General features: G+C 35.6%; 1 protein-coding gene across 2 annotated transcripts in view; it reads right to left on the reverse strand.

The window, feature by feature from the left end:
- Positions 1 to 6139: 6139 nt before the first annotated feature.
- ESYT2 (extended synaptotagmin 2) overlaps positions 6140 to 14707 on the reverse strand; it is a 95446-nt gene continuing 86878 nt past the window's right edge. For both annotated transcript variants that reach the window (XM_064505755.1, XM_064505756.1), the window contains 5 exons: positions 13134 to 13232; positions 12257 to 12388; positions 10589 to 10694; positions 9474 to 9523; positions 6140 to 9351 (listed from right to left, as the gene is read on the reverse strand). In XM_064505755.1, coding sequence (XP_064361825.1) covers positions 9306 to 9351; positions 9474 to 9523; positions 10589 to 10694; positions 12257 to 12388; positions 13134 to 13232 — 433 coding nt within the window. In that variant the 3' untranslated portion in view covers positions 6140 to 9305. The remainder of the gene's footprint in view (positions 9352 to 9473; positions 9524 to 10588; positions 10695 to 12256; positions 12389 to 13133; positions 13233 to 14707) is intronic.

The following is a 14707-nucleotide window of genomic DNA, read 5'->3' on the forward strand; positions in this document are numbered from 1 at the left end:
TACACCAGTGAAGACTGAGGTCCTTGCTTGTGTCTTAAAACTACTAAGATCTGTAATTTGACTTCTGCCTGCTTCTGACTGATTTCAAGTTTTTGCACTTAATCTTACTAATCTTACTGAAGTTGTGCTACCTTCTCTAGAGGGTACTATAATGAACTCTAATTTTATAGGCCAAATATCTAAGGCATGAAACACCTAAGGGAATTGCTGACAGATGCATACTAAATTTGTTGTGAACTCAAAATAGAACTTGATCTACCGGAAGTTTCAAATCGTAGAATTACTTGAACCAGTTGTTTTATTTCCCTATGCATCACGACTACATGCTTTCATAAAAATATTTTGGCAAACTGAGTATGGGCATTATTACTAACCTCATTACAAAATTCAATGTTGCTAGTATCAGCAGTGCATTAGAGCAGAGGAGAGTGGGGTGCAATGAGGAGACTGCCAGTTGTTCACTGCTTTTAACCTAGGATTACTTCATGCACCGCTCCCAAAACTGCCGAGGATCCAGACCACTTTTTTACAATACAAGAAACAAAGCGAACAGGCAGCAAAAAAGGTTTTTGACGTTAGGGTCTACGCCAACATCTAGTGGAATATAAGGATGTCTTCAGAAAAAGAAAATTGTGCACTAATAAGCATAAATCCAAAAACTTTTGATAAATTCAAAAAAGTCTGATTGTGAAAGACAAGAAAAGCAAAACTAAAATGGTCTATAAACAAATTCAAATGTTTAAAACTAAGTGTTTTGTGCATTTCCAATAATAACTAGAAAAAGGACATTAAATACAGTGAAAGCTGTCTTAGGACAAAATTGCCCAAAACTCAAAGATTTATATCTCTTTTCAGAAAGCTTATCTAACTATTTAAACCTTCAAGTCCAATTTATTTTACCTGCCACCTAATTAAACTTAATGATTTGCCTAATAAAATGCAAAGAACCAGCATTGCTATAAACACCATTTTATAAGTCATGAATAGCCATTTTTATTACCTTGTTTTCAGTATCTTTCATTTCACTTGTCACCTATATGAATGACAAGGTTTGAAACAGTGAGTTCTTGATTTGGATGAGTGCTCTTGTCACACTTCTTCAGATTTATCCATCTGTGTTCCAAGTCAAAATTTATGATACAGCACATGTTCAGTGGTTATTGTATTTACTTGAGAGAGCATTTCATGATTCATGCAGAACCAGATAAATGGGTCTTATTAATTCTAGGTTGAAAACATTGCTACATGATAATATTAAACCTACAGATAGCAACAGAAAAACACGCAAGATACTTCAAGTATTTCAGCTTATCCGTTGAAATATTTCTGCAATGTTCAAGCCTATGTAGGACAGTCTTACAGAATACTCTTTATTAAACTATTAATTTTTGTGAAATTCCTGGTAAGCCCCAGTTATCAACGTCTTGAAGTTTGTAGAACAATATATCAGCTTTCAAATCTAGTTGAAAAATTAAAAAAAAAACTTATTGGAAATTCAGTATTGGAAGCAACAATGATCAAATGTGTGTCCATTTTTTTGTTTTAGGGAACTCAGCTCAGTGATCCAGTAAAATTCATAACCTTCATTCAGGACCAATAGACAATTGTCACTTTGCTAGTATTATCTATGTTGCAACTCAGGTTCCATGCACAGATCAACATATTTCTAATTACTAAACACTTTTTGCACACTGACTTATCAGAGCTTGTAACTTTCTGCCATATGCCCCTTTTTGTGCTCAGCCAGAGCTGCTACCTTGTCCATCGCTGAGAGTTTGGGGTTTTGCAGCAAAACACACATGAAGACCTACTGCACAGGCCCAAAAATGCATGAGAAGTCTATAGTGCATTTAGTCTAGAATCATAGAATAATTCATGGTGGAAGGGATCTTAGGATATCATCTAGTCCAACCTATTACTAAAATCAAGTCTATTGTGCGACTTTTTCTTTCTTTCTTTTTTTTAAAAAAGGTCTGCTTGGACTTCACAATTTCTGTATGTCATTTCTTGCACTCAGCCTGAGGTGCTACTTGTCCACCAAGGTAAGAACCACAGCTGTGATTCACTGGGACATGGACACATGCAGCTCATGTGTGAAAGGCTGCAATCTCAACTAGCTTTGTCTGTGCTTCCACCTCTTGGATTTCATTTGGATCATAAAGGAAAGAGTGGTCAAAATTATCCCTTAAGTCTTTTGCAATACAAAGTTTATGGCTACTGAGGTCTCCAAAAAGCAAAAGGGGAGGACAGGTTGGCTTCACTTTGGAAGCACCCGAGGAAATGGATCTGCAGTAGTCTTCTCAATCTGGATTCACTGTGGGTCACTGGCAAGCGGTATTCCCTGCAGATGAACAGAGAGCATCACCATCAGCTTCAGACAGCTTGGATCCATCAGTGGCTTTTGCACCCTCTGGACAGCTGTTTCTTCCATCTGCCAGGAGTCTAGCCTCTCTAATCAGCCAAGGTGTTTGTCAGAGACAGACTTCTTGACTGGAGCTTAACAGATACCTCTTTCCTCGATCAAGCTTTCATAGCTTTTCAGACGTAACTTGAGCCTGTCTCCAATAATTGCTGGTTACAGAATGGCAAACAGCAGCTTATCAAACACTACTTGGAAAATACCCTTTTCAGGACAGAAAAAAAAAATGTTCTTTACAACTAAGCATATAAAAATCACAGTATAATAGACCCTTTATTCTGTTACTTTTCCTCATCTTTTGTCTTCGTGTTTATACAGTAAGGACTAAGAAAAGAGTGAGGTGGAAAAATAAAAGAGCAAAAAGACAGGTGCAAAGGATAACCTGACCAGACAATGTACGTGGAAATTTTACTTTGTTTTTAATAAAATTAATTTAAAAATAGGCATTTTTTAAAACTTGTTCTGTCAGACTGACATGAGGTAACGCTTATCATCATTACTCCCTCCCTTATCATCATTACTCCCTCCCTTAATCCTTGAGTAAAGAAAGATCACAAATATGGAGCAGTTGGAATGTTCCTTTTACGATCCCTTTATTTTAGAGGCTACAGTAATCCACAATTCCTTCCAGGATTGTGGTTTAAAATCACAATCAAACTAATATAGACTGAATTAACTGATCATTCTATAATGCTACCATGGACAAAATCCTCTAACTGGCATGTGGAGCCTGGTCAGTAGCCTCCTTAATTTTCTAGGGCCACTATTTCAGAATGACAAGGTACTGTATTAACCTTGATATCCGATTACTGATTTTACTGATTTGATGACTTGATTACTGATAATTCAAAATAGAAGATAATCCTCAGAGTTTCAAATCAGTTCCAAAGATAATTTTGATATTTGTACTGGGCAATTTTTAATTCACTGTGAACTTACAGTAATTAACTATTTCAGTAAGCTTGATTTTCTTCTTATAGATTTAACTTCTAATACAAAAATATATAGACTTACAGACTATCTTTTAACCTATCAGTTTAGGTTGAGATTAGATATCAAGAAAATTAATTATTTGATAACTACTGGCTCTTTCATCTTTGTATCTAATGTTATTTCTTATGCCCTGTCAAAATTGAATGACATTGCCTTCTTGCTTTAAAGAAACACAAGTTTTTATTTAAATAGCTAAGCAGAAGGTGAGAGGCAGCCCTGTGCTATTTCCAAGAAAATGTGATCATTGTGATATACAATTCTGCTACAAATTTACTTGTAAAATGTTAGTGGCCAAAGTCAGAAAGTCAGAACTCAGAGTAATTCCTCCACTCCCACCTTTTCTGATAGGCACTCTTCAGGCCATAATAAAATAAATAAAAATGAAACACTTGTGTTTCACCATGAAAATGAGAATATAGGAGAATTAAGGCTCCTCATGAACATCCTGTGTGTATGTTCTGAGCCTACAAAGCACAGGAAAACATACCTAGATACCTTTCCCCTGTTGAAAGCAACAGGTCATCATATGTCCCAGGACTATAGTAACAATAACCATGAGCTTCAGAAATGCATATTGGTTTTTGGAAGCTTTTAAGTACATGGGACAGAGACCAAACCTTTTTTCTAAAAGAACTTTCTCATCTGCTCTATTTTACTGAACCCAATTGAAAATTAACACACCAAACATTTTTAATAGATCTACTCAATTTTTTTCTGAAAACATCTACAAAAAGTGTAGAAATATATTCAAATTTCAATTGTGAAATAAGCTTTCCAGAAACCTCAGTGACTGCTGCATCTCACATTTATTTTAAAACACTGTACAACTCTGTGTACTTAAGACTGAACACTGTTTAGTCTACTTTAAACTCATTTTAAGAGTTGAAAAATACCTGACCTTTCAAAAATAGTGCTTCAGTTTTGGATAGCACAGTAGTTTTCAGTTTTAGAAAAAGGTAATTGAACATTGGTGTTAAATAGATTCTAAGCATACTGTTCATGACCGCTTTAAAATGGAATACTGAGCATCTTCAGACACAAGGTTCAACTAAAATAACCTTTAAGTACCACGTATGAAAGTTTCACTGCATATATATTTTAACTTAAATAGCTGAAACTGAAGTGCATTTTTCAAATGTTAAATGGCATACAGAAAGGTGTATCTTAACTTTCTGTTTGTAATAATACCACTTTAAAAAAAGATTTAAAAAACTTCAAATTCTACTGCTTTATCTTCTGTGTCCTAATAACAAACTCTGTTGGACAATTCTGTGTTTTCTCTTGTTACCTGGAAGGATAAGCTCTAACAGAACACTGAGACTCTCGTAAAATAACCTGTTATATTTTTGACAATCATAAGCAATTTTTAGACTGAACTCTGGTGCTCTTCCCATTCCCACTGCATTATTCAGCAATGCCACAGCAAAATCTGAATCATATTAGCAACATAATAGAGAAAAGGAGCACACGGCATCAATGCACACAAGAGTTTGTCATAAGTGAAACAGGCAAAATGGAAGGAGTAGATTGAATGGTCCACTTAACCATCTTAATAGCCTAAGTAACAAAGATAAGGGACTGGAGCATCTCTCACATAAGAGAAAAGGCTGAGAGAGCTGGGAGTGTTCAGCCTGGAGAAGAGAAGACTGAGGGGGGATCTTTTCTATGTGCATAAATATCTGAAGGGAGGGTGTAAAGAAGAGGGGGGCCAGACTCTTTTCAGTGGTGCCCAGTGCCAGGACGAGAGGCAACAGGCACAAACTGAAACACAGGAAGTGCTGTCTGAACATGAGGAGAAACTTTTTTTTTTTTTTTTTTTTTTTTTTTTTTACTGTGAGGGTACCAGAGCACTGGCACAGGTTGCCCAGAGGTTGTGGAGCCTCCATCCTTGGAGATATTCAAAAGCCATCTGGACAGGGCCCTGGGCAATTGGCTGTAGGTGACCCTGCTTGAGCAGGGGGTTTGGACTAGATGATCTGTAAAGGTCCCTTCCAACCTCCACTGCTCTGTGATTCTGTGAGATCCCAATACTAAATATTACGAGAAAACTTTTGATATTGAAGCTTTTTTGCATGTGATAACCCCCAGTTAGTTTAAAATTAACTGAATTATAAGATATGTCACTTCCAAAAACGTTATCCAGAGCTTAAACTAAACCATCTCAAGTACCATGTTAAGCACAGTCACACCCAGTAATATTAATAAAACTCAATGATTAATCTGTAATTCAGGTCCTTAGTTTGGAAAAAATATAGATACATATTTTCAAAACAGTTCAGGGGGACATAAGTAGTACATACATATGGATCTTATGCACAGGAGATTTCAACTCGTGAAGAAAAAGAATCTTTCATATAGGAATCGTTTAACACACCACTTAATATGAAAATATCTATTAGAGACTTCTCACTGATATTATATTTTTCAATTTTCTTTCACCTTCTGAAAAGTATTTCAACTCATAGGATCTTTTAAGAAAATAAAGCACTATAATTTTGGTAATACTTTCAATTGATTGTTTATGAGAGAATTTAAATTTAAAAACTTAACTTGAACAACAAAGAACCCCCAAATCTACTCACATGTCTTACAGGAATGCTACCTGGGTTAGAGTAGTCAGTGAATATGACTGTTTTAACAGCATAAAAATGCCAAATTAAAAATGAGGACAGGGATATGCAGAAGGGGGGAAAGCATGTGCATGTGTGTGTAAAAAATAACACAGACTTCCATATGAACCATTTATTGAATAAATACATGCATCATAATGTAGAATTACATGAGCAAAAAAGGCAATCTGTACAAAATTGATTACCCTTTGTTCTCATTTCAACTCTCACCATTTGCTGCAGCTCTGATAAAGGATTTAAGACAGAAAATTAAAATTATTTTAATCCAAATCCAAGTGATATGCATGCTGATTTGAGTTTGGGTTATACAACTGCTATAATTAAGAGAGCTGGTTTTCTTGTCAGTGAAGCAGAGTAATTCTAAAAACAGTTTCAATAATAGAGAACACATGTTGGTACATACAGGTAACAAACCTTATTTTTAGCCATTTCTTAAACATCTTCATATTTTAAGGCACAGGATAAACAAGAACTACATGAAAAGCTATCAGCTGATATTCAATACATTGACTTGATAATGAGGTGTGGATTTTCACCCAGAGGAAATACAATGTTTTTCCTTGCTACTTCCATATAAATGGAACACTCAGGACTCAGGAACTATGATACAGAGATTTGTTTCCACTGTCAAGAGCAGAAGGAGTCTTATCTAGGCAATCTTATTCCAATCCAAATTCACTCAGGAGAAAGTTTCTAGAGTTTGGCATCCTGATTATTGTCAATAAGAATGGTAGTTGCTGAATTCCAATGAAAATACAATCTCTTCATTTTAAATTCCTAAATGAGTACTGGGCCCTCTTAATAATCTGTCCCTAATTTTCAGTGCTGAGCTATTTTGAAAACCTGTCCTATGTATTCAGTTACTCACTCTGTACTACCATCTCACATTTACCTGACACCATGCTTTTTTCCTCTAGAGACTTTCAAAGACAAAATAGGCATTTTTTTTGAATTCAAGTGCAGTCTTCTAACATTTTCTGACCCCAGAGTTCACTTAAGACTTGAAACACTGAATCAGGCTAACAGCTTATTTGTTGGCTAGGGATGAAACTCCTGGGAGTCACTGGCCAAGATGTACAGCAAAAGTCCCTCCACCTATGGCTGAACTGAGGCAAAAGACAATCACACCGCCTGAACTACACCTCCTTTATTTACATCAGCTTTAGCTTTCTGCATCTTCATTACATTAATTCTCTTAGTTAGCAATTTCCTAATTTCTTTTAATGGAGAACAAAAATATATATATATATATATATATTTCATGGTATACTACATTCTATGTGAACAGATGCGTGTATATATATAGATATGTATACATTCCAATACAGAGTGAAGCCTTCAAATGGAAATAAGTTTTCTTACTGAAACAGAGAACCTCTCTATATTGGTCAATCCATCAGAAAACAACAGCAGAATTCACCATTCAAGTCTGTTTGCTAGAACTCTCTTGTATGAAGCGTGGCAATAAGAAGGCTACCACTGTATAGAGGTGTTTGTGTGTGAGAGCACACATCTGTGCAACAAATGCTCATGTTAAACTGAATTTAAACAAACTGAAATGAGTCAATTCTTAAACTTGAAAAAGACAAAGCTACATCTATGGTAGGCACTTTGGTACATCTAGTAATGTAGGCATATTCTACACCTAGAATTAAGGTTCTGTCAGTCATTTGATAATAAAGCTAGTCTCAGGAGTTTATTATTCTGCTTTAAAAATTCTTTCTTCTCTGAGAGATCATTCTAGAATCTTACCTAAATAATATACTTTGTCTGTCTAATTGCATACTTATCCAAGGTTGAGGCTTCCAGCTCTGAAAGAGCTGAACTGTTCTCTTGGATTCATAATGCACATTTTTATAACAGTCTGAGAAAACTTACAAGAAAGAAAAACCAGATCTGGATACAAAAGTTTCCCCATAATTCATAACATTAGAGTTGAGAGCTCAACTGTTCAGGTTGATACTCTCTCCTCACCTCTCAACTGGCAATTCATATCAGCATGTGCTAACTGTATCAGTGCTGGCCTTGCAGCAGACTCTGGCAATGCTTCAGCAGAATGCCAGGACTTCTCAGGAAACCTGTCCGGAGCGCTGAAGTGCATTTTCTTCATGCACCAAACACTAAGTAGCAATGAAGCAACTGTAAAAACAGTCAGTTTCAACTCAGTTTCATGCCTTCTTACCTATTGGTGTTCCACTTTAGCATTATTGAAGGTATAGTATAATATGCTATTTAGCATAGTATTGAATAATATAATAAAAATAACATATGCCCTGTACATATGCCTACTGTATGAACCTACACTGCAAGCTGATTTGTATACCTTATAAATCAATGAAACAAGGCAGGTAAGGACAGCTCTAAGTTAAACATTTTGTTTATAATATAGAAAAATCCATGTACTCATATGTTCAGAAGGTCACGTCTAGTACTATAGAGTATGGGAATAAATAACAAAAAACAAGTGAACCTGTATAATAAAACTCTGTACTGTTTGTTATGCTTACTCCATCAAATGAAAACCCCGATTAATAAATTGATTCATGGACCTCATCCTCTCTTTACACATTATTTATAGAATTCTCATTTTTGTTTATAATATTCTATAGCTTGATTTTCCAATAATACATTTATATATAAATATTAAAATTTTAATGTTTTGTACATTTTAAACTAGCCATACTAGGCCAGAAACACACTAAAGCAATAATGCCTTTTGCAACTTGTTTTTGAAGAATATCACAAAATGAACAACATTAAGACCATTGTGCTGCAAAGACAAAAAAGATTCATCTAACGAAATTAACATGCATGTAGAAGAAAATATCTATATCCTTTATCTAATTTCTTCTGAATTCAAACCAGCATGGAAGAATTATAAAAAAATAGTATGTATTTACATGGTACAGTATACATTGGTGATATATAAAACAAGGCAGGAAAACAGCAGAACATCATCTTTGCACTTTCTAATAGGTACAACTGCCATAAAGATCATTTTAAACACAAAAGGTTACTTTACTGTACTATTGCACATTACAGTAACACATAAAATTGTTTAGCAAAATGAAATACAAAGTTTAACAATGAGAAAGGTTATGTCTACATAAAATGAAGAAGTGTTATAAAATTATTTGGGATGTGTCTAAGAACTAAATCAGTGAAGCTATAAAAATAATATTGGTACATCTGTGAGAGCAATGCTTTAAAAATATATAAAGATTGGCAAAAATATGCGTGGTGAATTCCCAGTACCCAGGGGCCTAGCTTGCACCATGCGGCCTAGTACCATCTTCTGTTAAATCATACCTAAAAATGAAAACAAAGGAGAGCTTTCATTTACGTTCAGTGTGCATTACTAACACTACTATTAACACACAGGTATTTCTTTATATTGCTATTATTAGAAAGGGAAATACTGGTTTACTTACCACTGGGTCCAGCCTTTAGCAAGTTCTTCAGATGCCAGAGGTATCAGTAACTATAGAAAGTTAAATTAGTAATCAATGCATTATGTGTGCCTTACATTCCAAGTACATTTTTTAAAGATCAAATTTGACAATCCTGTAAACTACAGTATAAGTAATGACACTAATAAAGATCATTTTAAGTCCTTGCTGTCATAGGTATCTCCATCTTTAGGCTTCTAGTAAAGTTTCAAGTTGCTGATTTTGACCTAAAAGTCTACACCCTTAAGTGATTTAGTTCCACCTCACAGGCATAACTTCTCTACAGGGCATATCCTGGCAATGGCAAATCAACTCATGCATTTATGCTAACAGCTTTCCTTGTAGAGATGAAACTTGAACACCACCATTCACCATAAACTGACCACAATTCTGAAATCTCTCATGCTCTGTACAGAGTTTGAATATGGCAACTTTCATGGGTGCAAGAACTTACCATTCCCTTTTCCACACTCCAAATCATTTGTGCAGGAAACAGAGTGATTTAATGAGTGTCTACAGAACAGTAAAGGTGTGAACACCATAGCTTGCTTGGGCATTAGGAAGGTCTCTAGCACGAGTTCTTTTTCATGGATTTGACAATCTGTTCTTTTAATTACTAAACATGAATTTGTTCTGTGTGTTTTTCTATGTGCCCTTGTCTTTTCAGTTTGATATAAAGCAAATGCTTTTCTCTCATTGTTCCTGCAAATAAAGGCTGAACCAACTGTTTTCAAGACTTGAGTTTTGTGAGACCGTTTTCTGAGTTACCACCTATTTTCTACTACTGGCCATTATTTTCTTCATTTGTATGATTAATCAAATCAGACATGCAGGTCTCTTCTATTACTTCCAGCCTCAAAACATACACATCTCTAGAACATATTACCGTCTCATCATTTGATATCTTTTCTCTCATCCTCTGCAATTTGTTCCTTTCCTAACTGAAACTTGACATGTAAGCCATCTATAATTTTAAAAGCTTCATACCTGATTCAAGCACTTAAGTCAACACCAGCAAGCTCATAACAAACGAGCATTTTAGTCTTCATATAATACCTTGCTACTGCATGATAGGAATTTGCTTGTTTTCAACTTACTTTGCCAAGCAGCCCTTTGTCTTTGGACAAGAAACCGCCACTGTTCTTCACTGCTACATCTAGTGTTCTTCTCTGTACTTCAGGTAGGGAAACACTGAAATCAAATCTGACATGGGAAATGATGTTTTAGAGCAAATTTTGTACCTAAAGTGCAAGTCCTACAGCTAAACAGCAATTCAAAACAAAAGTAAATTATACCCCTTCAGAAACCAAAAAGTGAGGTCTGATATAGAGGAAGAGAGAAAATCCCAACCCCCTAGAATTATTCTTCAATATGATGCTTAGTATCAGCCTCAAATGTTTGAGACTTCTGTTATGTACATTCTCTAGAAGCCACTGGTTAAAAAAAAAAAAAAGTCAAGCACTAATTCTATGGAAAAGAGAAGGAGGAGTATTACCATCCTGACAGCTCAATACACTATTCTACAGAAGGGAAAGAATAGTCAGTTGTCTTCTACATACTCATTTACTGATCCTCACTCTTCTAGGACCAGAGATCCTTTCCTTTCCTAGTATACAGAAGTGCAGAAAAAGCCTTCTTGCAACACCAAGGAAACCTATCCACTTTTAAGGAAGAATGCATTTTGTTTGCTAGATCTGGGACTTGGAGAAAGTGAGGACAAGACTGTACCACAATCTACCCTCTATTTGTCACTACAGTTCTTACCCATGCTTATTGCTTTGCAATAAGTTTTACTTTGAAAGGCACAGTAAAGCAAATCTGAGATAAAAGGGAGAGCACTCTACTGTCAGGAAAATTTACCACAGCTTCTAACTAATCATTTTCAGATTTCACAGGCATAGAATAGATTGAAGTTATTCCAGCCTCACTGATGTCAACATAAGAGAGAAACATGAAGTTTAATTGGGATATTTCTATGAACTTTCACTTCAGACAAGACCATCTGGTAAAACAAACCTGCAACTAACAATAGGACAGTAATAGGACAGTTCATAATAGCATCAATGGGAATGCTGGAATAGACTAATCATAGGTTTAAGTAGCATTTCTCTGCATTCTGCAGAGAAAGGCCTTCTTTATTGAAAATTGATGGGAGGTAGGAGTACATGTGAAAAAGAAATCACCAAAAATTGGAGTAGATAAGGATTTGTATGCAACAGAAGTTTGCAAAAGCTTGCACAACTTATAACCTATGGGCCAGGATATAACCCACAGGGGAATTTCCAGACTTGCTGGATGCTGAGAAGTGCCACTAAATAGACTGACTGAGCAATCTGACCATGCATAGGCACTCGATGGCCAGTAAGCTCCTGAGGAGGCATGGATCTATCAGCCAGGCAACCAGCCAGCCAGAATCCACAGGCTTGCTGGCTGGAAGGGATACCAATACCACTGGTGAGCTAGAAGGCACTTAGGTTCTGACTGGTCAATCACTGCCCAAGAAGTGCTGTTTCTTAGCTGCCAACACAAAGGGGAAGTAACTGACATGGGATAAGGTAGAAAAGATGACAGAAATGGCTGAATACAAAAGGCTATAGGGAGAACAGGGGATAGGATGATGGGAAGATTATAGAAGAAAAGAGGTGCGACCGTTATAATTTGACATTGACTAGTAGGAACTTCAACAGTTCACACTCTCAGTTAAGCTGAGCAAGCTTGGTTTGGCAGCTTTGTAGTTACATGATATAAAACAGCTTAGAACATACATTTGATCGAACACCGGGTTTAATGTCTTCTTTGATACATGTGTTTTTCTTCTTCCTGATCTTCTCTTGTCAGGCAACAAATACATTCGAACATAAGGATCAGATCCTTCTTCTGAAAAGGCTATTAGATTTCTGTGATCAATGAACAACAAGGAAGAACACTTAGAAAATAAATGAGACATTTTTAAATACAAGTGTCTACACAACTATTAGTGAATTTAGTATGCTATACCTAAATAAAGTTCATTTTATCACCATATGTACATCTTGGATGCTTCCCATGCATTAAGCATCAAACTTGTTGAAAAAAATCCCTTGAAATATAACACCTGATTGAAAACTATCTGCATATTCATTTTAGGACCCTCTTGTGAGATAACCTGCACAAAGTACAAGCATATGCTTTACAATATAATGAATAAGGCAATGGAAGAGAAAAAGAAATGCTGAGCAGTGACTTGTAAAATATCAGACAAATGGTAAGCAGAAAACAGAGTTGAATATGCAATATATTTCTTCAATTCCAATTCATAGTTTAGCCATACGGCTTTCCAAAAATCATGTTTCCTGTCATTCTATAAAAAATTCAGATCATTCAATATAGCTTTCAGATACTGCTAATAAAAATCTAAATGCTATCTTTATCTATATTCTAATAGAGACACAATAGGCTAATAAGAAATCTTCCACAAGGGTTTTACTAATTCTGAGGATAGCCCTGTATGATTTTGTATTTACGCATAATTACAATCAGTACATTTTTTTAAAAATAACAAAGACCATCCAGACAATCAATCAATTTAAGAGGATAAGTCAAGATATTATGAAGTTTACAAAGAAATATGCACAAAAATAGAATTTGATATCTTATGCTCACCTGCAGGAATGCACTACCACGATCAGTTTGTTTCTTTGTGAACTATGACGAATTGTTAGCTGAATTTGTCCTAATGGAGACTGCCCCAGAGTTGTTCCACTGTGGGGAAAAAGCAGAACATTATGCATAGTTTTTTTTTAAAAAAACCCATATTTACAGAAAGCTATCCAAAATACAAGCTGGGTATTTCCAGATATCATGTATTATCCGTTTAAGTTTCCACTACACCAATGTGAGAGAAAGAGCAAACGCAAGTGAGCACATTAGCATATCTTCATCAGTTACTTGCACTTTAGGTTCTTGTCTAACAACTCCACCCTCCAAAAGAATGAGCTGGGATTCTTGTCAGTTTTGGAGATCAGCTGTTCTTCTCTACTTTGAAAACCATTATCAGAAAGAACTCGCTTACCTTAAGGTGAAGATTAGAGCAGTATCTAACAAATTGGAAAAAAATGAGTGGTGCAAACTACAATGAAAAAGAATGAAGACCACTCTCAGCAATGGCCAGGAACTAGTCAGAAGACCAGCTCATTCTTTTCTAAATTCTCTAACACTGATGTAAGATATAATTCATGAAAACAAAGAAGTTTTCGGAAGACTAACTTTCCATCTCAAACTTACAACTAGAAATACAGATATTCTTGGCTTAAAATAATCATGCTTAAACCCACTTATGGTCCTAAAAGCTGAAACACAGTATTCACACGGCTGTTTTACTTTTCTGTAGTTGATGTGGCATTGAAAACAAGGTTCGAATGGACTGACTTTTACAAATATAAATCATGCTTAAGAAGGAAGAAAGTGACATGTTTATTTAAGAACTTTTGTTTTAAAGAATAGCCAGTCTGTGCAGAGTTCCTCCATCTCTATGAAATGCAGTGTTTATTTTTTATACACTGGACAATACAGCATCAGTATTGTCTGTCTCATATAGCATGCTTGACGTTTCTGGGCCACCTGAAAAAATCTTAATTCTAAGGGATAGGCTTTCCCCTTTTGTCAACAGCTACTCCAAAGTAATTGCAGAATTTTACATTAAAATTCCCAAATCATTTACTTTGAACACGAGAATGAAAATTTTCAGTTCAGTATTTTCTTACTTAAAAAAAGAAAAAAAAAAAATCAGAGTACCAAAAACATGGGGCCTGCAAGAATGGGCCTCTTTAGTCATAAATTTACCAGTGTTATCAAATAATAAAGCACAGAATTTTTGTATTAAATAAGCAGTGATATTTTATAGTTTATCATAGTTAACAAAGTCTAACCCTGTTCTGGATCAGAAGAATGACTGACAAACTGAAGACAAGACAGCAGAGTGCCATCAAGATAAACAGGGGACTGGAGCACAATGTATAAGCAGATGCTGAGAGAGATGGGTTTGTTTAGATTGAAGAAGAGAAGGCTAACAGATCCAATTGCAATCTACTTAGAGGCTACAGAGTCAGACTCTTCTCAGAGGTACATGGGGGAAGGGCAAGAGACAACAGTCAAGTTGCAGCAAGAAAAAATTCCAATCAGACACATGAAAGAATGTCTTCATAGTGGAATGAAGCAGCACTGAAACGGCCCAGAAA

Source organism: Dromaius novaehollandiae, chromosome 2 (genome assembly GCF_036370855.1).
Source record: "Dromaius novaehollandiae isolate bDroNov1 chromosome 2, bDroNov1.hap1, whole genome shotgun sequence".
Classification (NCBI taxonomy): domain Eukaryota; kingdom Metazoa; phylum Chordata; class Aves; order Casuariiformes; family Dromaiidae; genus Dromaius; species Dromaius novaehollandiae.